This window comes from Dromaius novaehollandiae, chromosome 7, assembly GCF_036370855.1.
Source record: "Dromaius novaehollandiae isolate bDroNov1 chromosome 7, bDroNov1.hap1, whole genome shotgun sequence".
NCBI lineage: Eukaryota > Metazoa > Chordata > Aves > Casuariiformes > Dromaiidae > Dromaius > Dromaius novaehollandiae.
In genome coordinates this window covers 1,797,550-1,824,468 of record NC_088104.1, presented here as the reverse complement: position 1 = coordinate 1,824,468, position 26,919 = coordinate 1,797,550, and the positions used below count along the sequence as shown (strand labels likewise).

Here is a 26,919-nt window from a genome sequence, read left to right as displayed (position 1 = left end):
AAGCTAGGGTGAGTAACGTTACACTTTTTGTATTCGTTGTTAAATCGTGACTTACCTTTCTTATTATTTTAACATAACTGCTATTCACTTCTAAAATGAGCACAAATTAGCAGAAGTTTAGCACTGCTAAATGCCCACTTTTGATTTCGATACAAAATTCAAAAGATTTCAATACAAAGATTTTGATACCAAATTCAAAAAGAGTAATTTTTCTTCTTAATAGAAGAGTGAAATTTGTCCCGTGGTCGCTGAGTAGGTCTGTAATCCTGCTGAATTAGATGAAAGCTTTGTCAGAATAAGGATTGAAGAAGCAAGCTGTGAACTTTTTTCCTTTTCTGTGTAATAGCTGCATAGTGGAAGTACTTTGTAGTTGTCTGTTTTTAGTTTATTTATAGTTTTCAGATTTATTTTATGCATAATTTCTCAAATTATTTGTGTTGATCCTGCATCAGTTTTAAGATTTCTCCATATAAATATATAGAGACCTCTAAAATTCTGGTGACAAGCTACACATAGCCCATATGTAGGGAGATTTTCAAAACAATATGTGAAACTTAAAACACATTTTCATTCATGGTTGTGGTGTTAGCTAGTAGGTGCTTTCCCTCCTTGGTAGTACCCATCACAGACCTGCAAGACTGCACAGGTCTTGCACAGTAAGTGCCATACGAATTCTAGCAATATTTTAATGTTAGAAACCACACATTTTAAGGCTGCTGTAAGCTTCCCACTCTGAATTTCTGGTACGTGTAAGATCTGATTTTCAGAGTAACCATGTGACCTTGCGAGGGGTGTGCCTAGGAGTGTTTCTACAGCTTGGTGGTGTTCCTCTATTTTGGTTGTTAAAGCTAAAAGGAAGATCATCTTTTTTTTTTTTTTCCTCTGGTTTTTGAAATACTGTAAATTTGCTTTGTCCCAGGAAAATTTAGTTAGATAGTGGTTTTCCCTGCTGGTCTGTAGCAGCTGAGTCCAGTTCCAGCCACTGGAAACGCCCCGAGCTCACCGCGCGTTGGGGTGAAAGGTCCCCTGTCCAGAGAGGACCATTAGATTGGTATTGCGGTGGTCTTGGCTGGACAAGAGTCAGTTCAAAACTTAATGTCTTTATGGTGTTGGGTAAATGCTGTCTTTCAAAAGAAACAAGATTTTCTGTGGCTCTACCTGGTGCGACTGCTCCCTGAGCTCCTTCTCTTTCCTTCGCGAAGCTGCTTCTCGGGTGACTCAGCTTCTGCTCATCCGTCCTACAATGCCATTGTGGTCTTCTGAGTCACTGTTTTTTGGTAGCTTTATATTCCTAGAAGTCACTTTGAGGCCCTGTGTTCCCATTCCACTCACTGGAAATAATTTAAATACTCCTAGGTCTACTTCATATTTTCTGATTTTTTTTCGAAGTTGTTTATGAATATGCTGTATAAATTGCCAGTTGAAATCTTCCTCAGGTTGAAGAGGCAAAGGAAGGAGAAAGGTAATTAGGGGATTTCAAAAATGAAGTTAACAGTGTTTTAGCTAAGAAATCTTAATGAAAATGCGAAGGAGATGCTAGATTTTTTTATAGGTCATTGCTGAATGTCAGAAATTGTTACCAATATTGTTAACTTCTTTTCTATCCTTTTGTCTGGCACAGATTTCTTTTACTTTATTAATCTGAAAAATACAGATCTCTAGATAATTCTGCTAGAGAACAAAGAAAGTTGCATTTTAGTAATTAGGTCTCTGAAGCTATTATCTATCAGCACACGCTCATCTACCCAGTTCTCCTCCGGGATCTGATTCATTTGATTTCCTAGATTGTGTCCTAGGAGAAAGAGGAACCAGTGGTAATTCACAGGGGCGTTATGTTAAATATATCCCGCAGCATAATTAGAGTGCACACCTAGTAATTATGTTTTGAGGTAAAAGTCTTGATTAATCAAGTTTTGAATAGCTTTCTTGAGGCTGTCTGCTTGAAAAGTGTAACTCTAACGGCACTTAAGAGCCCATCTAAAATTTATTTTGCTGTTAGACATATTTAAAACTGCTGCTTTCCCTTATCTTTGTAGAAGCCGTGCGTGCATGAGGACAGGACAAGCTTGCTTCTTGCTGCTGCCCCTTGCACTCTGCTGCCCTGGTGCTGCCTCTTTGTGCGTGCCACGTGCTCAGGTGACTTAGGAGCCAGTTTTTAATATATCTGACATAGGTTTAAGAAAAAAATACCAGGGAGAACCTTACAGATTTAATTCAGGGCACATACTTTGGTTTAAAACAGAGGCCTAATTTCTCACTGTATGCATTTTGATGCACGTGCGAGGATACATGCATCACGCCCTCGGGGTGCACGTAGGGACTAGACGGAGCACGTGTTGCTTCTCCTGCAGCTGGAGGAGTTGGCTGCATCTCCTGTTGGTGTCCGGGTCATCCTGGCATACCTTCCCCTCGCGGCACGCTTCAGCCCCCTCGCTGTTTTATATAACGGTCGTTGTCTGTATACACAGAATACATTAATTCTTTTTCTGACAGATCATTTTCAGTGCAAAGGTATGCCTTCCCGTGATGTTCTAGCCGTTCAAATAAGAGAGCTTTCTTGTTAATTATTTTCAGCTGTGAGACAGTTTTGTGTAATATTTCATCACTTTATTTTTAATTGAACAACTGCTTCCAGAAAGATGGCATCCCTAGAAGCAGTGTTTTTCGTGGAACGATCTTTTGTTCATCTGGAAGCTTTTGCAGACAGTGCACATGAAGTTCTGCTTTAGTGGCAATTCAATTAAAATAAGCTCCTGCATGCTATCCTATTTATACTTTAAAAATACAGTGTTTCCATTAACTGCTGTATTGTTGCTACACTAAATAATAACGCAATGAAATCGTCGCTTTTCTGTGTGAGCAAGTCAACATGTTGGGTGCTTTTCTTTAACTGCGTCCATCGCTCGCAAATAGAAAGTGGAGGACAGGTTATTAGTGTCTGCAGTGCTGCTGCTGTGCTGCCCAAGAACCGTAGTCATTGAGCAGAAATCCTTGATATTTGGTCAAATACACAGTACGGCTTCTCCTGAGGTGACGAGGCAGGGAGCACGTGGAAGCGATGGCCCTCTGCAGGCAGCCTAGACCTTAATGAGTTATTTTTTATTGGCCTCATGGCAAAGGTGAGGTTTAAAGACTGATCTGAAGAGCTTACCATAAGGCAGTTTATGGATGGTGTCTTCCTTGAAAGAAGAATGAAGCATAAAGGTGTTAAAACTCTTGCCTATGGGCACTGAGAGCGAATGCTGAAGGCTGCTGACCGCTCAGCATGGACCACAGCACCGACATCCCTGCTCGGCATCACCAACGGTGTCAGTGGGGTTGTGTAATCAAATGTTGAACCGAGATTATGCTCGGTTTACAGCAGTGAGGCTGGAGAAAAGGATCTGGCAATAGTCAAGGAGTAAAATAATGGGGAATTGTCTTTGTGTGGTTGGTAAGGAAAGATTGCCCACTTTTGATATTGCACAGGAACAATTTGCAAGAAGCAATTTGGTTGTGAAGGCCGAGAGCTGCCTGAGTCGGAGAGCGGCGGGGCCGCGGGCTGCAGTGGCAGGGGGATGGCTGTGCTGTCTGCTGTTGGTTAAGAGAGTGATAGCAGGGCTTGGGGGCTGCGGCGGCTGGAGGAGCGCGCCCAGGCCTGCTGCCGGCACGCCGGACGTGTGGGCACACAGCAAAACCGGCAGGGATTTGCGTGAGTACCGAGAAACAAGCCCTGAATATCATCCGTTGCAGAGACACCTCTAGCAGCTCTGACTTTTCCTCTAAACCTGCTAAATAATAATTTCTAGTTCATCATTTCTGCCTATTCCTGCTGGTTCCCGGTCTCTCTGATGGCAGAGCTTAGCTCTTCATTCAGGGAAGACATACAGCGCGGAAAGAATGATCCCACATTTTCTTGTCTAAAGAGTTAGAGAAACAGTTCTTGTAGAAAAATTTTCCATTTGTGTCATGTGGCACTGGTGTATGAGAAAACAGCGCAGTTTTATTTTCACTGCGCGTTCTGTAGTGAATAGTGCCTTTGCCCTCCGTGTCTGGAGAAGGGTCCCGGTGCCGCTGCCGGCGTGTGGAAGTTGTCTACCAAGGCGGGGATTGGTCTGCAAACTCGTATTAAGATCACACATTGTAAATGTGATAAGGATCACTTCGCTGTTTGGTTTGGTGCAAGTGTATTGTATATGAAAAGCAACTTCGGATTTTTCTTGGTGGGAACCTAGCACAGAGTCAGCAGCATAATCACAGCCTAAAACTATAAGAGCCAAATAATTCAGGAGAGTGTAAAAGGACTATTTTCAGAAATACTGGATACACTTCAAATGGATTAAAGGAAGTCTCTTTCTTAGAAAAGAAAATAAATCTATTAATTTGTTCTGAAAAACAGAGGAGCTGCTGAATATGGCCCATGTTACAGTTGACATCACTGGTATTCTGAAACCTGTTTCATTTATGGTAAGATTAAAATGGTGCCAGGTAACTGAGCGGACAGGGAAGACTTTCCTCCTAAATCAGTACAAATCCTTGCACTTTTCTGACCGTAAAAAATATTCTTTCCTGTCTCCTTTGGAATGCAAAGTACCCCAAAAGCGGGGCGGCCGACCTTACTTCAGAGAGGCAAGATGTGTACAGAATGTATGCCAAACTCTGAAGCAAAGCTTTGCCTATTCGGTTTTTCACCAATTCTCTCATCCTCCGTGCATATCAGTCTTTTATTGGCATCACTGATAAGTTTTTACAAAATTATTAGTTTTTAGTCTATTTAATAGGCAGAATTCCCATATTTTCATTATTATTATCAATGTAATTGATTGAAGACGACAGTGCAGGATTACACTCCAGGCAGTTCTTCGCTGTTATACCAGCAGCTGTCTCTCACATACGCAGAAACATGCATCTTATTTTATTCTTTCCAGCCCAGGCATATGTTCATGCGTATCCGCACACGTGGATGTGCACATATGTACGTTCTTAGCCTGCCCCAGTCACCTAACTTACCAGCCCCAGCAGCAATGTTCTCCATCTTTTTCAGGTTGCTCCCGCATGTCTCACTCTACTCCACCTGTATGTTCCTCAAAGGTAGACAGTTATATCCATTTATGTATTAAAGTACTGTTTCTAATCAGGCAGCAGGCCTGCACTTGCACACTCAGGTGAAACAGATAGAGTATTTAATAGTTCAGTTTCTCTATACACTTCCTCCATTGCTAAACCACTTTATAATCAGGTCATGTTCAATCCGATTTACTACTGGCCTGTTAAAGTTAGGCGACCATGCAAAGTTATATTATTTTTAGAGCACTTTATTTAAGGCGTTATTGAGAATTTAAATACAGTACTTCATAGTTTGAATTTGGGATTGCAAAGTAAGTGCTAGTGTTTTACTTAGATTTACTCAGCAGATGATGTTCAATCCTTTTTTCAAGTGTAATTGTATAATTAGGTTGATGATGACTGTATCAATTTAGCAAGCAAGGGCTCTTGATAAACACTTTCCCTCTCCCCTTAGCTGCGTGGAGCTGCAGTGCTGCGGGACTGCCAGGGCTGCGAGCGCAGCAATTTCTGAATACACTCGAGCAACCCGTGGCGTTGGGTGCGTGACGTGCGGGGAGATGGGCAGGGCCGCCCTTGCGTGCCCACCTAGGAGAGGACCTCAGCGGCGACTCGGTGAGGACGGCCCTTGCCCAGGGAAGGGGGGCTTCCCTGCGAACGGGGCATCGCACTGCTTGGTTGTCTTGTTTCTCCTGTAGTCGCCCTGGCTGGAAAATGAGTGTGCTAGGGATAAAGAAAGCCAGTATGACACTTAATGCAACTTTTTCAGCCTTCAAGGTAGCAGCAGGCCTGGCTAGCTTCCTTGCTCAGCCAGATCTCCCATGAAATCCAGCGGTGGTGCTGGATGCGGCATGAATGAGCGATGCAACGCGTGATGCAAGTCAGCCGTCATTTTGTGAGCTAGGCATTCACCAGCCCACGACACGTGTAAATGCATTCATGTGAGCGCTCTTGAGCACACAGAATGTCCTTTGACCCCATATGCATGAACGTCTTCAGAGCTGCTGCTCACGCAGTCCTTGGCTCAGATCCCTTAGAGGCAGGGGTATGCATGGCAGCTTCTCTCTTGTTTTCTAAATCAAGAAGTACCTTTTTTCTGTTGCTTCTCTGCTAGTGTTTTTAAGGCACGAACACTGCTGAATCGCATTAACAGTCCTTGCTTATTGAGCTTCTCTGAAGTGCTGCTCGGCTCTTCATATTGATTGAGAAAAATATGTATTGAACAAAAGCAAGCACATTGCAAGGTGCTTACAGTGTTACTCGCTGTTCCTAATAAGAGCTGTTATTTTCTTTATTTGAAAAATTACCTGTGTGTATATATACACACACATATATTTGGCCCAGCTAGGTGCGGAGGTGTCTGAAAAGAGAGCTGTGCCAAAACCGCAGGCTTTTTGGCAGGTATCGGTCTGCGCCGGGCCGAGGCGGCGCTGCGGGCGGCACGAGGGGTTTGGGCAAGCGGAGTCTGTCCCTGAGACGCTGCTCCTGCTCCGCCTGGGCCTTCGTGTTCCTCTTCTGCAGCAGCTCTAAAAATGAGTTTACTAACAGCATTGCTTGTGCAAACCAAAACAGCGTTTTCTGAAAGCCCGTGTACCTCCAGTGCCTGTGTTCAGCCCCGGATCTTTGCTGGACCCGTCAGATTCATCCAGCCAATGTAATTTGGCAAAAGCGACTCTCTGAAAAGAGAACAATGCTCTTTGCAAACAATGCAATGCTCAGGAATTACTCACCAAAGCTACTCAGTTACTAATGCTGCGACAGAGTCAAAAATACAGCAGAAATGCAATAGCTGAATGAATTATTTGTTAAAAAGCGCTCACCTGCATGCCCGTTGGGTTTCTGCTTGTGCCTCTGCTAGGATGCCGTTGGCTGTTACCGTTCTAACTCAGAAAAATTGCAGTTATGGCCGTTATTACCAGCTTGCTGCAGTTTTAACGATTGCATGTTCTGATCGTTAAAGACCGCGGCTGCGGTGAGGCTGGATGGAGGGGAAGCGCAGGGAAGGGGCGAGGCGGCGGCTGTGTTTCTTCTCGAAGAGGTGCTCTGCAGTGGAGCGAGTGGATGTGAAGGAGGGTTTTATTTTTTGTTTTTTTCCTTCTGAAAAAAAGAGTCAGTTAAATAAAAGCCCCAAGTGTGCATTTGCAGCAGAGAACATGAAATGGCGATGGGACGTCCTCCATCCTTGGAGCACAAGACCCAGGACTGCCGTAAGGACAGGTAGCGCAGCGGCAGGACTCCTTGCTGGCCGGGGCACCGGGCTGCTGCCCCTCGGCCCCCGTGTCGGAGCCGTCAGTCTGCCAGCCACAACCCGGCACGTCCACAGGTTGGTCCTTAGTTTGCAGAGAGGTCTCAACGTTTCCTTTATGTGCTAGCATTTAATAGGTTTGGATAAATAGTTACAGAAATAATGCTATCCCTGAAACAGTTAAGAAAATTTGTACTGAATAAAATATAAGGCAGTGATTTGGAATTGAATCTAATTCAGCTCAACTGTAGAGATTGGTTCGTGTTAAGAGTGAAATTAAATTGGATTGGAAATTACAGTTAGGGGTTTCGGAGAGCGTCGTGATGGTAATTCTGAATTGCAGGGCTTGTTTGCTCCGAGACGGAGAGCGGGGAAGTCCCCCGTGTGCTGCTCAGCGCTGCCGCGGGAGCCTAGTATTAAACTCTGATTTTTTTTAATGATCACTAACCTGACTTTGCTTTCAGAAGGATGCACAGAAGACGACTGACATGTTTCCATGCTGTTATTTTGGATTAGTCTGTGCTGCCACCACAAATAGGACGCAGGGGACAGTTAGAGCAGTCTTGTGTTTACACAGCACGTGCTTTCAAAAAGAGATTCCTTGCACCTCGTTAGGCAGGTTGCACTGATCACAAGTGCCCATCTCCTGCTTCCCTACCTTGGTTTTTTGTCGCAGAAGCTTATGAAGTGCCGTGAGCGTTTTCCCATGTAGAGCATTTGTTATTTGTTCGGAAGAGCGGACTGTAACACGGAGACGGGAGCTGCGTGCAGAAATCACGCTCTGCCTCTGAAGAAAGTCAGAGATTGATGTGAAAAAATGAGCGTATGCTCTGGATAGGAAATGTATAACATATCTCAAAATTGTTTTCCCTTAATTCTGATTTTAGGTGATTGCATGCATAAAAGATAAACTGCATACGGTGGGAAGTTTGGTGTTTCCTGCTCTGCAGCTTCACAGAGCACCAGCAGATATTTCAGTAATTCTCACTCGTGCTTGGTGATGGTGGTTGTGTTTGAGGGTGGCAGGGGATGTCTCGGTGCAGCCGGTCCGGGCCAGAGCCGTTTCTGACTGGGCTGGACAGAGCTACATGGTCGGCGTGAGGATGCTCTGTGCAGCGTGAGCTGTTTGGGGTCTGGCGCTTTTAAACTCAGCTTGTGTTAGCTGTGTGCTCTCCGTGCAGGGCTCCCTGGTAACGCTTCCTCAGGGCATTTTGCACATTTTGTGAAAAGAACTGTTGGGAATCGTGTTTGCTTGTGCCTGGTTTCAAATATATCATGAGATCAGCTGGTCAGTACTTTGAATCCCATACCTTCAAAACCCAAGTGTGAGAATAAAAATAGTATTTTTTTAAGATAATTCCTTATTACGGCATCCGCGACTTAACGAGGTGGAAGGAATCTGGCCGTCCTTTGGCTTGCACGTGTGCCCACGTCTGCATTGCTGCTCCTCCGTCCCCCTGGTTCTTCCCTTTGCAATCTCCTCTTCCCGTCGTCCCGTCTTCCCGTGCCAGGCATCCCCTCGTGGCCATGTAATTAGGCATGAAACGTGCACGTTACACAGAAGACTTAAGGAAACCTGTTGCAACGGTAGGCTTGTGATGAAAGAAAAATATTGGCGAGCCTGGAAAGATGGAAATTTGCTCTCCCTGGTTGAGCGGTGGCCGGCCGTGGAAACGCAGCGGTGGTTGGTGACTGACTGGTCGATGCCAGCAACTGCCTTGAGAGTTGAAGTTCCTTGGCTTAGTTTTTGGGTCATAAGGCTGGATTTAATTCAAAGCTACCTATGAGAGCAATGTGGCAATTTGATTTTTCTTATCTCATAGTTGTTCCAAAGGTCACAACTTACTAATATTGTCTTAACCTAAAGCTGTGAGAGCTTACAACCTTTCTTCCTAGATGCTGTTCCTGTTTCATGAATGTCATTTTTAAAGCATCTTCAAAGAGAGGAAATATGACATTTGTAGATCCACAAACACAGAACTGCCCCCCACGTAATTAATATACTTGAATCAAGACAGATCAAATTCTTGTTTTATCTGATGTGTCACTTACTGCACCATTAGGTTTGCAAAGAATATTGTATTAAATTTGCAGTAAAATGGAGTCCAAAGGGTGGATGGACAGACCATTGCCTTTGGGGCTGACAGGGCCTTCTCTATGGTTTTTTCTAAAGGTTTCCCTTGTGAGGCATATTACAGACCCCTATTGACCTGTCTCATGTAGCTTTTCAGCTGATAAAGAAGAGTAGTAAGAAAACCTTTATTTTATTGATATACGTAACATACAAAATGTCAAAAATAATACACTCATGAAGAGCATAGTGTGTCCAGAATTGAAATACCATGTAATGTCTAATATGTTTTTGAATACCTTAAGGGGTGTGTGTGGTTTTTTCCCCTCTCTAAAATTATACTCTGAGTTGGGTAAAATTCCTGTTTCGTAGGGTTGCATGGACATTCAAAGAGATTCATCGGCCTACAATACCTACAAAGTAACTTGATATCTAACCTAGTTGTCTAGTCTTAATACAATGAATGTCCATAGAAAGCAAATGTTTAAATGTGAAAACTCCGTGAATATCGTGGTCCTTCATGAAGGTGTTCAGTATTTTTCCCAGCTACAAAAATGCATTTGCTGGAACAAATCACCCTTGGGAACACTTCGGCACCCTGATAACTAAAACCAGCTCTGTGTTGTAGCCGTCTTCTAGTCCAGACAGTGCAGTTTTGATTCATGTTACCCTTAAACGTTAGTAAAAGACACAAAATTTCTCGGGAACAATTAATTTTCCATAAGTTTTGTTCCAAAGAACATCTGGAATGTAGCTAGGGTTTGTTGTTTCCACAGGAGAAACTTTTTCAGTATCAAAATTCTTCTTGTAGTACCTTGATAGTTGTACTACTTTAATCTTTGGTGCTAGATGTTTAAAGCAAAAGTCAGTGGTAGGTCCTAGATTCTCTTCAGTTCTGATTTCTCTTAAATGCTTCCCTGAGATGTGGGCTGTGCAAACATCTTTACACATGATTGCTTTCAACCGTAAAATACCTGCTCTGCTCAAATTGGGTGTTTTTCTTTCGTCTCTGGACCAAAGTGGCAATGTAAGGGTTAATTAGTCTCACTAAGCCTCTGTTTTTCTGTCTAAAATATGCATGTATAAGTAGCCTAAATTACAGGTTTGTTTATAGGCTAAAATGTCATCTAAAGTCTTATTCTTTTTGATAGAAGCCTTAAAAGTGCAACACACTATCATGACGATGCTTTATTTGCAGAAATAATGACAATCATTGACTCATTTTCTTGAGTAATAATATTGTGGCATGGTAGAAATTTACAGCTTACTTTCCCCCAGCATCTACAGCTGACATGTTTTCCCATGAAAAGCTCAGATGCAATATCATAGTTCACATTATGAAACTGCTACATATTTTTGTTAAATTGCTTATGAATTAATGTAAGAACCTCTTAGAGAGAGGGATGTAAGGTGTGTGTGTGGCAGGGGGGAGTTAGGACATTGCTTGTTTTACTTTTTTGTCCATTATGTGTGTTTTTGTGACAGTGGGAATGAGTCATGTCAAAGAGGTCCACTGCCAGCTTCTTCACTGCTTTGGCTGATTAGAAATCGTATGAGTTGCCAATTAATTTGTCTGCTTTTGATACCGATATAAAATGCATGTCCCTGCATTTTGTAAGAGTGCAGCATTACCAGTGTTATTTGCTGGATCGCATTATAAGCAGCTTTGGAAGCCCTGCAGGAGTGATGCGATGTGTAACCGCTGCCTGCGTAGCTGGCAGGGAGGAATCACTCCGCAGCGCTGGCGAGGGGACGAGTGGCACTGTCGCCCTGGTGCCAGTTTTATGCGTTTCCCAAGCACTCGCCATCCCTTGTCTTCAAGGAAAGGGAAGCATGCTGGATAGAAGTGTCCTCAAAGACACCGGTTGAACCATGTTGATACAGAAATTGGTATTTTTCTAAAATTATTAGCAAATATTCTCACTACTTCTCTGTAATTTATGTCATACCAGACCATTGCAGGTTTTGCAAACTCATTTTTAATTTAGCACATTGCCATATTTAATCCTATGAAACACAAAACACATTTGAATGCCACTTTGGTTTTAAAAAAAGCAAAAATCAACCAAATAAAGCCATCTCCAGCTCTGGAGTTTCTGAATAAGAATAACCTCCCGACTCACTTCTTAGCTGTATAATTTAAATGGGGCATCTCAAATAATGAGCTGGCTACTTTGCAGGGCAATGCAGATTTTCAGAACTGAACCACAGAAAGATATGCGTAAGCTGGCTTCTCTGTTTCTGTTGCTGTCCATTTGCACACACTAGAATATAGGTTCAATGAAACAAATCTTTTCTCTTAGTCTTTGTAAGGCAGCAAAAGACAGCAAGAGCCAAATCTGGATTAAGTTTTCTAACTACTATTCTTATATAAAGGAAATTATTCCCAGTTCTGCAACTTTGTATTTCATTCCAGTGAAATGCTTCTATCTTTATCATCAGGAGTAAATGTCGTCTTCCACAGAAATGGTACATTTACCCAATTTTGCAACTGTATCCTCGCATACATATTTGCAGGATACACCCATTAGAAAAAGTGCAGGTGTAATGCGATTCTGCAGCAATTCAATTTGTTCTACTTCAAACACATCTGCTCTGTTAAACTAATCTGCTTCCTTCCCTGAGATGTTTTTAATCCATTCGTTTGCACGCCACCTTTTCTGTAGCTGCTTCTGCCGTTGCATTTTTTTCCATTCAAGGACGTTTCACTCCCATTTTCTTATTTAAATGTAAGCAGAGATACTAGTCATTATTTTTGTATTTCCTCCGAGTCTCATTGATTATTTAGCAAGTAGTGACACTAAATAGGTATTGATTCATATTAGGCCGGTTTTAAATTGAGCAGAAGGGAATATAAAAGCTTACTCAAGGTCTGTACAAATGAGGTTCTTGCTCGAAGAAAAGCGGAGTGTGCGCTGGCAGAGCTGCGTGTCGTGCGAGTAACGTGTGTTAGCAGCGTTTTCGGCATGTGGGCGAGAGCCCATGGGTGGAGAGGGGCACCCGTCCTGGCAGCCCGCGTCGGCTGCAGCCTCAAGATAAACCACCGCTTTGAGGAGAGCGGGCCAAAGCCCCCAAGGCTCCCAGCCTCTAGCGCTGGGCTTTATTAAACCTCAAAAATAAAATTTATCTTGTTCGAGTTTGTTTAATTACGCAAAGTTCAATTATGCGGTTGAGGCAGATTAAATGAGAAAAGGTTATTGCTGTCTATTTACGCAGCTCCGGGACCGAACCTTATCCATGCATTTCCCTTCGCGTAGCTAAGAAGCTTCTTGCCCATCAGCCGCGGGGGCTCGCGGTGCGGTGCTGGGGATGCTCTCGGGGGGCTGGCGAGGAGCGCGCTGCCTCCTGAGGGGTCTGCACCTAGCAGATACGGAAGGGGAAATCCACGTAAAAATGGGAAAACAAAATAGAGGCAGGTTTCACTGAGTGCACAGGGTGTTTCCACCAAGAGACGGCTGCTGGTGCGGTGCGTAGCTGGAATAGCAATGTGCGCGCGGTGGGGGACGGCTGTGGTGGCTGTGATCGCAGGCTGTAACCATGCTAATATCCTTTTTCTTCGTGTTCAGCTTTATCAGATCCCTACAGTACAAAGCACTGCGAAACACAGATATTGTTTTTTTCCTAGCACCTTGAGTGCCTTCCCACGAGGAAGATTAGCTTAATTATAGATAAGAACTGAGTAGCACAAATAATAGCAGTAACACATATCTCTTCCCTAAGAAGTGGCACCCAATCACTGTCATCCACTCCCCCTTTGCAGGAACAGCTTGCCCTTAAAACATACATAAATGGTGAAAAAGTTCCTCTTTTCAAAAAGCAGAGGTGTTTTCAGATCAGTTCTACGTAGTGCACATTGCAGAGATGGCTTCTGAATTCCGTCAAGCATCTTTATTTTTCCACCATCAGTATTTATGAATGACTATTATTATTATTTATTTATGAACTATTCTTTAGGCAAAATTTGTGGCACAATCATGTTAATATCCTACCCAGCACCGAGGCATGTATTCCCCAGTCTGTTTCTTCGGTCCTTTTGTGGTGATAGAGAGATGCTTCAGTAAGTCGTCTGATCCGGGTTGCCTTACCTAGCTGGTTTTCAAGGCTGTGGCGGCTGTAGAGCTCATGGAAACAGTTAAGGTTTTTGGTGTGTTAGAGCATGGCTTCTGCAAGCAGTGACTAAGATTTGTTCAGTGTATGACAGTTTATTCTTGAACTATTTTTACTGTTCCCTTGACATAACGTTACAGATAAAAGTGCAACTGCCTGTTGACTTCATCAAAATACTGCCGCCTTTGTGTCCGACTGAAAGTGGAGGACTGCAGATGTTTCACGGTACCAGCACAGGGCTGGAGGGACTCCTTCCTGAGCGTGCCCCTCTGCTCGGGGACGTCACAGGAGCACGCTGGTTTGACCAACGGTTTGAAGAGTTCCTGTTTTCATGTTGGCCCTTGCAGAAACGGTCTTCAGGATAGACCTTCGGGTCTCTGGTGCGGTACCTCATCACGCTGTCATCACGTGCAAGTTACAGGAGCACTCTTCACACCTTAGCTTAGGCATCTGGTTGTGACCTTCTTCCATTTGCTGTGACCTTCGTTTGAAGGATTCTTGTGGCTGTCAGACCGAAATGTGTGATCTTGGAGGCAGAGAGCCGTAAAAGTTTTCCTTTCAGAATTATTGCCAATTTTACTGACAAAAAGTTCTAAATGGGTAATCTCCGTGCAGAAGAAATACCAACAAACCAGCCACAAGATGCTGATTAGCAGAAGCGTGGGGGTTAGGCACGCCAAGATGAAACAGGAGGCTCTCAGTGCTTCTAAGGATATGTTGTCTTAAGATAAAAACCCATTTGGCAAGTGTTAAACCCATTGCAACTATTGAAGGAAAATGTCGTTATGCATCCTTTGAATCATGAAACCTTATCTAAGCTGGAATTTTAAATTAACCCTTTATCACGTTTCTGCATCATAAGCCCATTTTCAAATGAGACTGCCTAGCATTGCCGTAAGCAGAAAAGCTAGCGATGAAAAAGAGAGGAAGACAGATATCCACATTTTCTTTCTAATGGTGAATTTGGAAATGCTTCATTTCTGCTGATGATAATTTTAAGGCCCTTTCAGGCTTTTAAGAATGACAAATGGTTTCGTATGCCTCCAATTTGGAGTAGCAAGCATGAATTACCTTAATGAATCTTCTCAAGTGCAAGTGAACATCTTCCTCTCAAAATCAGCCTCAAAATCATGTGGGCACTGGGTGCATAAAAGCTGAGGTGCTCCTGCACACTGCTCCCTTCTGATCATAGGATAATTCAGGTTGGAGAGGACCTCAGGAGGTCATCTAGCTTAGCACTTATATATGCTTAAACAATGTGTTTTAGCTAGTCTGTGTTAAATTAAACAATGAATCGATATACCTGGGACTATTCATGTGCATGATGAGTTGTACTTAGACAATAGTTGACATTTCAAAAGAGAAAATGTTAAATAACAACCATAATATTGACCTTTGGATGCTTTTATTCCCTGAAACACAGTAGAAGGAAGTTCTGTGGTGAATCTCCTTGATTCCGGAACAGCTGGTGTGCTACCTCTATTTCTTTCAATTAAAAAAAAAAAAAAAGCAACTTTAAATCATTTAAAAATAAGCGTTTATAAAATCTGCCAGAATACGTTATTGGAGATACCGTAGCCAGGCGTAGGATTTCCCCATGCCACCCTAGACATTTTTCCATGGCATCTGGCATCCTGCCCATCCCTCTGGCATCCCCTGGACCCGGCTCACGGGCAGGAGCTTGCCCCTGCCCTCGCCTTTCTGCCCCGTTGCGTACCTGGGGGCGAGGGGCCGGGCCCCCATTCCCTCAACGGAGGTGTTAAAATTTCCTGCTTCCCTAAGGCTTGCGTAAGTACTGCTTAATTTCTTGGCATCGACCAAGCACTTCAAATTTCCGAGGAATTTTTGCTGATATGGTATTGATTGTGCATCAGTCACCCTCGGTTGTTATTATCAGGCTGAAGTGCTTCCCAGGAGCGCTTGCTTGATTTTAGCCTGTAGCAATAATTTGCAGAGTATCCTGTATTTTATTTAATTATCTAGAATTAGATCGTATCCTACAATTAAATAATCATACGTTAGTCTAATTTCTCAAAGACATAACAGATAAATATTTGGGAAATACAGATAAGAATTTTATTTTTTTTTAATAGTAATGAATAGTTCAACTGTTGTTGCTTACTGAATTTCTTTAAAAATTGATAGTATCTTGTGCCTGATTTCTTAGGAAAATATGCCAGTATCCTTGGAGTTTTGCCTCTATAATAATTTCAGAAAAGATCCCATAAATAAAAGTAGATGATGGGAATGCAGCATGTAACCTAGCTAGACTTGATTTATAAATCTGGTAGTGCCTTTCAAAGTACGATCTGGAACTCTTTAAATATACTGCTACTGCCATGGACTCAAAACTGGCTGAAAACCGGTAAATCAAACCTTGTGACCAAAATATCCTTGCTCTGTATTGGGATGCGCTGAGTTATACTGAGCACTTCTTTAAAATACTGATAAAAATAAATATGCTACTAATCTGCCTAAAAACGTATTTCAAAATAAAGGCCAGTAGGCTGAGGGACTTCTTCCAAAATCCCAACGCTGATACAGAATTAGTAGTGGTAACTGTAGATGGTTGTATAGCTGCTACAAGCTAGCTATAAACATGGAGTTTGATATGGTATTTCACAATATAAAAACCCTTTGTGTGGTTTTTCAAATTGAAAATAAATCAAATTCAGTGTCTTCTGAGAGACCTTTCGATGTCAGTGTGGCGGCATGTTCTACAGTGGAGCAAACTCCGTGGGAGCATTTGCAGTGAGCAAACTGTGATTCAAATGAGTGATTCAATTAGGATACAGAGAATATTTCTTAACTATTTTTTCAGATGCTTTTGGGGTTCTGGTTCCGAATAACTGAGTATGGCCGTGTAGCAGGGACCTTTGGATTGGGCTTTGTATTCCTTCCCGTGAGGCACTCTGCCTTCCTTAGCTATCCCGTTTTCCCCCAAAGATCTGGAGTATTGAAAATATATGTCAGTATTGAAAAGGATATTGCCTGCTACTAGTTCAATTTTATGTTAAACTCTGAAAGTCATCTGCAAAGCTGCAGAAAAGTCAGCTGAATAAGGGGGTATAAAATGAAAAAAATATTTACCTGTTATACTTTCTTCATATAAAAGGTTAAGAAGTTGAATATATTAAGTTTTCCTTTTGTTTTGGCACTAAAACTGTGTCTGACAGATTTCTTCTCAACGTGATTGATTTTTATGCCTTGTTTTAAGACGCTGTTGGAAAGGCGTAAAGCTGAGCTTGCCTGCTCTTGCCTCCGGAGCTATACATGTTCGGGTGGGCTTTCCAGGAGCGCTCCTGTCAGAGGAACTCTGCTACCATCTGCCCACGGCAAAATCATCACTGGCTTCAGTACGAGCAGGGAGCTGGGCGAAGGCTCTTTGCGTTTCCTAGTCGATGCTGGTGGGAGGGCAATGCTAGGTCTCAAAGGCTTTGAGAACGCTTCCAAACTTAGAAGGAATAAGGAACTTATTCCTGTACTTCGGAGGTAGATTTCAAGTCATCCTTTTCTTGAACTTCGTCTTTCAGCAGTGTTAATGTATACTTCTCATTAAATGTGTGATATGTGCTTGTTTCTGATGCAAGATCATTTCTGATCTCTGTGAGTCTGCGTTCTGTATGTGGAATGTGCAGCCTAGCTGGTTTTTTTCTTTTCTGGGTGCATATTGCTATCGCAAAGACATACAAGAAATTATTTGGCTCACTACTTAAGTCTGTGCGGTTCGTGGAATCGCTGTGTATTCCTCTAATTTAAATAAGGATATGGACCATGCTTTTAGTATGTAATGCCACCTGCCACCCTGTCCCCTCCGCTGCCTTTCTTGTTGCAGGACATATTAATTTGCTGTGATTTTATAACAGCACTAATGAGGGTGATAGCTATGCTGTGAGGTGTCCGCAGGACTGAACCTTAACTTTGCAGCAATGTGGTGAGCAGTGGGTGCTCTCTGGGCTGAGGAACGGGTCCCTGCTAGACGCATGTGTGTAAGGAGTGGGAAGCCTTTCTGCGGAAAGTTGTCTTCAATCAACCTCCCGCTGTTGTAAACTAACTCTTGATTACTTGGATAAAATAGCCATGCTTCAGTCCAGTTACTCCTCTCAGAACAGTGTGTGCTTGAAAACACTACTAAGATGCTTTTGAAAAATGGTTTGTAAAAATGTGAATGGATATGGGTTTCTTTCTGAGCGTATCAGATCAAATAAACCCATTACAGCCCATTAGTAGAAGAGAAGTTAGATGAATTGCTATTTGGCCTGAAATACTTGGATTCTATCCAATTGAAATTTGGTCCTGACCTCCTAAATGAAGAGGCTTTAGTATTTGGAAATGTGAAGAAATCCAAAAATTCAATGACTGTGCCTTTCCAGATTGGTAAAGTATCTGTAAAGAAAAAAAAAAATACAGTTTTCAAGCATTTCAATTTGCTAAATCATTTATTTAATGCTTGCAAAGGTATGTATTGTAGCAGCGGTATTCATACAGTGCTATAATTATAGCAAATGGATGATAATAAAAGAGAAATCATGAAAACTAGAAAATGATCACTGATTTATTCTTTGCAGCTATACACAAACTGTACTTTGATCATGTATTCTCTTAAAAATTTCAGGTGTTGTTAAAGTGGATTATGGTGATGTGTCAGTGAGAAAAGCACTGAGAGAGACTCTGAAGTGCAAACCCTTCTCGTGGTACCTAGAAAACATCTATCCGGACTCCCAGATTCCGAGACGCTATTACTCACTCGGTGAGGTACGAATTATTTTCTTTATTAAATAAATTAAAACAATAAGTAAATAGTGCAAATGGGGTCATTACTAATAAGACGGAGTGTTTCTGGAGAAATGAATAAAGAGCTTGTGAACATTCTCTGTATTTATTTATCTTTCATCTTGAGCAGGTTATCTTTTTTCTAAATCCTTCATAAGGGTGTATTGCTACTGTGAAAAGGCTGATCATTAAAAATGTGTCTGTCAAATTGAGTAGTATACTGAAAAACAATGATTATGACTAATACTTAAAAATTATTAAATAATATGTATATATGTAGAGTAGAATAAGCCCTTTTTTTAAAGTAAAATGTTTTTGTTTATTTATGCTGTGTTTTCCAGTAAGGCTGCCTAGAGCTGAATGAATATCACAAACATACTTAAAAATCTGATGATTTGAGTAGAACCAAGAACTGAAGTCTCTTTAGAATTCAGATAATTTGCTATTAAAAGTACTCTAGTAAAAGCTCTTGAATGCTTTGATTTAGAGATAGCTACTGGTGGAGCAGCAGTCAAAAGAACATATGGCTTTATTACATCCGGGGAAGTAATCTACTATTGAAACTTGCAATTGCAGTGAAAAACAAAAGTCACAGTAGGGTTTCTAGTTTAACCATGACAAAATAAAGTCAAACATGGTTTTATGGCAAGGAAGAAGCTCATCTAACAGATGTCAAATAATACAGTTCTGTATGATATTGTCAGACTGGAAAACAGAACTATGTGAAAATAATAAAATAGTTATTAATAACACCTTGTTTTCACCAACCTGGCTGCAGTTTCCCTGGGAACGGAAACTCTGGCAGGAGCGCTGAGTTAAAGCTCATGCCTGGAGACTTCAGCTGCTGGTCGAGCAGGAATGGGAGTTTTTGCTCTTAGAACCTAGGTATAATCAGCAGTAATGGACAATTCGGGAGAGATGTGAAGTGCCTTTCTCAGAGTAATTTGCCTGCCTTTCGGCAGACCTCTGCTCTCGGGTAGGACAAACTGCCCGGCTCGTAGGTCCGGTTGGGGCCACGGGGGCCGGCGATGCTCCCCGGCTCTGCGCGCGCGGCCGGCTTTGGTGTTGCAAAGGAGATGCTCAGCAACCGGCCGACGTGCACCCCAGGTCTGCTGACTGCCGAGATCCGATTTCCTAATAAACACGAGACAATTATGCTCAAATACAGTGCAATCTAAACGTAACGAGCATTCAACGCTGGGCCGCAGGCTTGCACTCCGAGGAGGCACGTTTCATTGTGTTGTAGCAGAAAGTGATGAAAAAAGTAAGCAATTTTCATCCGTTTGGGATAATCATCCTAGATTTACTTATGGCTTCCTGCAAGACAATGCAGGCATAACTCGAAAGCAGGTGACGCTCATGTATGGTTCGCTTGTGTCTTAGCACCGCCCAACATTTTAGAAATACCGATCAGTATTATATGGCATTTTAATGTGGATTGTGTTTGGCTATTGCCAGTACAGCTAATTGAAATGTGACTGTTGCTTTTATAAATGAAATGCACAGTTTTGAACTGAGATTTTGAAAGTGTGGACTTGCACAGAACTGAAGTTCCTGAGAAGCTCAGGAAGCATATGCACCATGGACTTAATTAGCAGATCCTGAAAACGGCCAAGGTTTTATTTGAAACTAAAATTTCCTCTTCAATTAGAACATAACTCCTATCCGGCTAGATTTTATATTAGATCTAAATTTAAAAGAAAGGATAAAAAATATGCCTCCAAAAGGGTGTATAGTTTCTTGCAGAATGTGGTGAATGTTAACTGTTCTTTAACTTTGCATTTTACTCATGCAGCACTGAAACTGGGTGCAAAGTAAATGCAAGACAGGGATTATTTTGTAAACCCGTAACATAATGACTATAGGGGAATTTTCAAGTAAGTGTTTGCTTTAATGAATCAAGGGAATGCAAACCACTAACTTGTTTCCTATGGAAATACTTCAGACTCTATTTCTGCAAAAAGATAATTTAGGAAAGAAAGCTCGAAGGGAGCTTTTCATGGAATTGAGTTTGTCCTGGGAAAATTAAAGTAGCTTGGTAGGATGTGAAGTGAGGAATTTTCCTAGAACAAAGATGAAGTTTCAACAGTTTTCCCATTTACTCGCTGGTCAGGATTGGCATAATTCCCAATTCTCAGACTGTGATGCTTTTTAACAAGAGTCCTGCTGCTCTTGAGTTACCGTCTGAGCGCATCGTTAGGATGCAGTGGGGGTTGCAGGGACCTTGGTGGGCTCCTCTAGGCTCTAAACAAGGGTCGTTTGCTTTAAAAGACGATGGAAAGTGATGGAAAGCGATTGAAAAGAGCGGTCTGTTTATCATCTGAAAGCCAGCGGTGTAAAAGCGTGGTCCTGAGCCGGCTCTTGAAGGGCATTTGTGCTTGCAGCCAGTTTGCCCTTTCCTTCAGCAGCACTTGGAGGATTAAAAAATTAAGAGATTATTCGCCACCGAAAGGCAGTGCTGCTTTCTGTGTGCCGAAAAATGCTGGAGTGGATTAAGAAGCCACTGCCTGAGTTCTCTTGATCCACTCTGCCCTGGCAAATTTATAGATAGATTTTATTATCTCATTTTGCTTATATTGCTGCTTCAAGCCCAGACTGGTGGCATTGATTTACTGTTTACTTCAATGCCTGTTAAGCCTCCTGAAGTGGCATAATTACAGGCTGATTGATAATTGCATTAAATGTCACTGAAGCATTTTCAGAACGCGGCGTTTCAGACTAGTTTTACAGAAGAAATGAGAGGGAGATAATACGCGTTTTTCCTTTGTGTCCTTTTGTAAGAAAATCACCCCATGCTATCGGAAGTGGGGAGGAGCAGAGGGGCCCTTGTGCGTGCAGCCGTCCGACCCGGCCAGGAGGAGGGCTAAGAACGTGGAATCGGGTGCGGAGCCGCGGGGCCTCCGCTGCTGTCCTCCTTCGGAGCTCAAGTTGGCCCTGGTACTTGGCCACCCTCCTGAATACGTGGGCAAATACGCAAAATAAATGTGCAAATAAATGTAGAAACACGCGATGCTCTGATATCTGCCCCGAAGCTCCGTATGGCTTCGTGCTCTGAAGCACGGTAGCGTTGCACGAGCGGGGTGCTGCTGCAAGGAGACCACCCCAACGCGGGGCAGCACCGGCGGCGTTGGCAGAGCTGCCTTCTCCGCGGGAGAACGGCACAAAACCTCGTTTGGTTTAGGCGGAGATGTCCACTACGTTGCTTGGTTTTATTTCTGTGTGTTGGATGAGTCCTTCTAAGGGCAGATGGGTTCGGAGGGGAAATGTTGGCAGTATCTGCTGGATCCAACAACCTGTCGTGTTAGAGCAGAGAACGCATTTATTTAGTGCAAAAGCTGCCCGGGAGACCCTTGTCTGGGAGAGTCGCGGGAGAGCAGTAGTCCCGCGCAGCTTTCTGCCGTGGCGGCGGCGAGCAGGGCAGCCCTGCGGGGAGGAGAGGCAAGAGCTCCTCGTGGGCGAACCCTTAGCTTTGCGTTATTTAGAAATGAAAACGTTTTGCCTGGTAAATGAGACAGCACAGTGCGCTGAATGAGGTTTGACTTGAATGCTGCGCACGCTTACAGTTAATATGCAATTTAAAATCTCACTCGTTGTACTTCTTTGTAATTCTTTTCTTTTTTTTTTTTGAGATATTGTGAATGTGACATGCTTGAACATTGGAGCTTAAAACATTCATATAGTTGAATGCACAAATATGTACTTTTTCATGCAGTTACGTGTTTTATTCTGCAGAAATACGATGTTTACAGACATTTTTTTCATCTTTTTCTTTCTTCAGATCAGAAATGTTGAAACCAATCAGTGTTTAGACAACATGGGCCGCAAGGAAAATGAAAAAGTGGGCATTTTCAACTGCCATGGCATGGGAGGAAATCAGGTAAAAAACCCAAACTATTTATTGTCTGTGCAGTAATTGCTTTAATCTTCAATCCCCTGCTGCATAACCATAGGCACAAGTTACGACCAGACCGAATTCATCCCAGGTAATGCTAGTGCTCGTTTCTCCTGTAAGTATTTCTTCTTTTCCACAGAAAATAGACTATTATTTTTGTGCATATAGTGTTTAAATGAGCAAGTACTACTTATGGCTCAACATGTAGGTATTTTGTCCCCAGTACTGTGTGATTTTGTCATGACAGAAGTATGTGTTTCATTGCAGCTCACATGCACGTGTTGGATCACAATAAAAACAATTGTAACAATTAGCAAACATATTAACGAAAGTCCCAAAACTTTTGAGATTTTGAATTTCTTATTTCCTAAGAGCTTGAAGAGTACTCAAAATGCCAGTTTTTCAAATAATGGCTGCAAATTTTGAAAACTTTTTGGTACATATAGAGCTTCATCTCTAGGTCTGTGAAGTATCTGAGTGAGTAAATTCCTCCTGTTTAGTGTGCAAGGAAATGTATTTAAAGTTGCAGATACTAAAATTAGAAAATTTGATAAGAATCTTCATCTTTTTGCTTCTGGGGAAAAAAATCTTTTTTTAATGGAAATGGATGAGAATCCAGAGGAGTTTCGACTGAATTCATGCATTTCTAAAATGTGTATATGAAAAATGAATTGTTCATGCATGTTGAGGATTTGGCTACGTGTAGCTCATGTGAGTTTTTTGAATATTGGTGAAGAATGAAATAGCTGGGCTGTGGGGTATTTCCCCTGGGTTTTAGGTGTGTTCTGATAGGAAGTAAAATGGCAAATGCCATTCTTTTAGCTCATAATTGTACAGCTAATGAGCTGCTCTCTATGTAAATACCAGTAAACTTCACATATTCTCATACCTCTAATTTAAATCAGCACAGCTGATTCATACGGGGATTAGTTCTGGTCTGCAATATAAACCTATAATGAAGGAACTTTTGCACAGTAAGGTTGTGGCGTGTCACTGTTGGACTTTGAGCTCCTTGCATCGATGGCTCCTGAGGTCTGGGGTGGTCGCGGCACGGGAAGGTGTGCCGGGCCTCGCCGTGCGGGACACGGGTGTACGAGCACCCGCTCAGCTGGGGACACGTAGAGACCTGGCCGTGCTGGCAGCGCTCCTGCCCGCTCCTGCCCACCGCACGGGCCGTATGGAGGGACAGGGTGCTTCTTCGCTGTCTGTTTTCTCTGTCAGTGGCTTGACCTGAACTCCCTGAGAACTTGCTGCAGTCTCCACTTTTCACTTGCAGCTTTCTTAGTGTAGCTTAGCCTCATTTCTCTACTTAGCCTTTTTTGATTTATCTTTTGAAAACCATTATTTTCATGAAAGGTTTTCCTAACTCGTCTGGATTCCCCCACCAAGCCAGTTCCTCGTATGGTGTGCAGCTGGCTCCTCTCCCTAGAGATCTTCCTTTCTGATCCTTAGACATTCCTCAGTGGGACCTTAACCTAGTGCTGACATCTCTCACGGGCAAAGTCTTCTGTGTCCTCGACCATATGCTTATTACATGCTGTTTGATGACGGTAGCTTTTTCTAGTGCCACATCTGCTAAGTAAATGGGAAGATTCAGGATCTGATAGCAAACTCCTCTCCCACGTTTCTTTCAGAGGTAAGGTTATCCATCATATTTCACTATCTCTGTCTTTAAATTTCAGTTATGAGATCGAACTGTTAGCATTTTATTAAAACTTCATATAGTCAAGGGTACAGATTCTGTGTACACGTTGGATGTTTGGCGTGTTTTCTCTTCTTTTCTATACATGATAGGGAGACTCCTCTCTTTTTGTTGAACAAGCAGAAAAATCACGGAGAGCTGTGACATCTCCAAAGCCTCAGTTCCTCTGAACTACCACACGTGAGGCCGAGAGGGCTGAAGGCTCCGGGATGAAGACAGATGGGTTGTGAATGTGGGAACCTCTGTGGATAAATTTGACCTCCCTTTCTGAGCCTTCCTAAACCAGTATGTCACAAATCGCTGAAGAACTTTTAGATTTCCAGACTCCTTTATGCTGCTAATATCAACCAGAAACCACAGCTAAATCTGTTGTGCACACGTGCAGAAAGGAGAGGACCTCTTCCCCTGCACTGGCAAGAGCAAAGAGTAATATTTGTGATCTGGTGGAGTTTTTGCTGGTAATACCTGACCTACACGGAAACATTGTTCATGCTTTAGTGCTCATGCACAGCTCTCATTAAGTCTTATCTTTATTAAACTCTCTTATAATGAGAAATTAGAACAGAGCTAAGAAATGTAAATTCTGGGGATGGGGGTTGCTGACAAAAATAGCTATGGAACAAAACTATTTCAGAATGAAAAATAAGCAGAAATAATACTTAGCCCAGTAGAGTCCCTGAACAAGATGCATGCCGGCTATCCAGCTTGAGGCAAAGGCAAGTGTCTCAGGACTCACAAAGTTCGCTAAAGATATTCTGTAGCTGTAAACTGCTTTAAAGGGCTTAAGGATAATAAGATTCTAAAAATACAAATTTCTTCTAAAATATTAAGAAAAATGAGATGCTTTGACTGAGGCGCTGAGTGATTGTCTGCAACATTGAGTTGATGCATGCGAAGTACAGTTGTAAAAAGATACGGTCTCTTGCAATGGATTAGTTTTGAAGTCGTGCCGAAGGCTCGGGAGGTATGGAAACACGTTATCCTTCATTTGAGAGCTGTTGTCAGAGTATAAAGCTGGAGGACTTGTCCTTATGTTGACATGAGTATTTCAGATAATCCTAACTAGACTACTAGATATCCTAATCCTAAATCGATTACGATCTGGTCACTATCAACAATCTGTAAAACAAAAACTACATATTTCATCATGCAGTTAAGTGCAATCTTAGAGTGCTTTTCTTTGTGTTACGTGGAAGAACGTGCAGAGGCCTGTTCTCAGATCAGCTCTGGTGGGGCTTCGGTGGTTAGTAAATGAGCTTTCTGCATAAGTCTCCTGGGGTGGGGGTGTTAGCTTTACTTCAGTAATGATGGTTTTTAGGAAGGAAGGTGCCTGAGGCTGACTCCTCAAACACTGACTACGCGTGAATCGTGCAAACAGCTATTAGTCTGCTGTCAAAACCAGACAGGGAAGAATGACCTGCCCTTATCATGCCTTTTTCCCACAGCTGATTTCTGGTTTTGCAGTATTTTAGAAGAAATTTGTTCCTTTCAGTGGCCTGGCAGAGGGTGAAACAGTCTCTGTTTTTCTGCCTACAATCATCTTGATGGGTATAATGGTTAGTCTTTTATTGTGTTACCATGGTAATGTCATCTGTTCCTGTGGTTATTCCGAACACAGGGCCTCTGCTCATAACAATAATCAAATCATACAATCCCACACAGACAAGAGGAGGATGTTATTAAAGGGAAGGCCTGAAGATTTATGCAGGTGCACAACTGCAGCTCCCGCACTTGGGGGTTATTGCAAGGCTTTGGGAGGGAGCTGGCGGAGGGGAGGCAAACTGTGCTAGCGGGAGAAGAGCTGCCGTGGCCACCAGCAGCCACGGGGAAAACGAGGACGCGTCCTCAGCCAGGCTCCTTTTCTCCGCCGAAGAGGAGACGAAACAACAAGCAGATTTCAAGAATCAGTTTTCTTTCCTTTTTTTTACGCTATTCCTTTTTTCAGATCTAGAGCTTTAATGTACTAGATACGGCAGTAAACCTGCTTTTTGTGAACAAAATACTATAATCAAGAAGGTAACAAACATACCGTCATTTTGGCCATGTATTGGTAAAGCCCGTTGAAGAGTGCTATGGTAGTTACGGTGAATATGCGAATCTCGGTTCTGTGTTTTAATTGTTGCAGCCCTGCAGTTGCTTCTTTATCTGTGATCTTTCCGGCTGGTTTTTAGTCTCCAGCTTGTTTTTGTCTCATCGTATTACAACAGAGCAGCCACAGAAAGTTGTGGGTAGTTGTAAGAGCTGTTTTATTACAGTGAGGAGATAAATGCTTTTATTATATCCCTTTATTTTCAAAGTACTCTCTGTATTTCATTAATGAGGAGGATGTTTGAGGGGGTAACTGACTGTAAGGCTGAGACTAATGAAGGCAACAGCTGAAAATGACTGCTTTTGCCATCTGAGATGTTACTTGTAGATAAATAGCTTGGTGGGTTTTACGTGCAAATATCACAGCAGTATGTAAGCAATAGCACAAATAAAAATGTAACTTTCTTAGCCATTGACACTTCCGTCTGGTGATGGAAAGCTGCCCGCTTGTGTTCGGGATGGTGCGAAGATCGGTGAGGACCGTGGGAGTCCTCCCCGCATGCAGACTGCAAGGCCCCGGCCGGTATCATCTTCTCATTGCACCTGTCTTAGTGCAATCCGTTATGATAATCTTTTCAAATAAAATGCATCTGCATTACTATGCAAATACTGCACTGTTGCAGTATTTGGTGCTTGCCCGTGGTCTCCCAAGTTCGGTGCAAACAAACGTTCACACGTGCTCTTAAGCTTGGTTACACAAGTTCTCCAGGGAAGAAAAACTTCTGGAAAGGAATGCATCGGAAATTATGATTCCAACAGAATGCTTCATGTTTTATCAGGATTAATTTTTAATTAATGTGAAGTTGTATCAGCCAGGATTTTCCACAGTATTAATTTACCTGGTGGCATCTGTTGCAGAGTGACAACAGAATGAACATTTGTTTTATAGATTTTAGTAAACATATAAGGTGAACATTGCTTCCTTCTGGCAATATTTTATAACGAAAGCTCAGACTCGGTGCTCACTGACAGGTAAACACGTGGGTTGCTAGAGGCCT

The 26,919-nt window shown here is 42.5% G+C and overlaps 1 protein-coding gene across 4 annotated transcripts in view; it reads left to right on the top strand.

Moving 5' to 3' along the window:
- The window catches only part of GALNT13 (polypeptide N-acetylgalactosaminyltransferase 13), a 157,939-nt gene that overhangs the window by 108,573 nt on the left and 22,447 nt on the right, over window positions 1–26,919 (top strand). For all 4 annotated transcript variants that reach the window (XM_026103041.2, XM_026103042.2, XM_026103043.2 and 1 more), the window contains 2 exons: window positions 18,082–18,221; window positions 22,018–22,116. In XM_026103041.2, coding sequence (XP_025958826.1) covers window positions 18,082–18,221; window positions 22,018–22,116 — 239 coding nt within the window. The remainder of the gene's footprint in view (window positions 1–18,081; window positions 18,222–22,017; window positions 22,117–26,919) is intronic.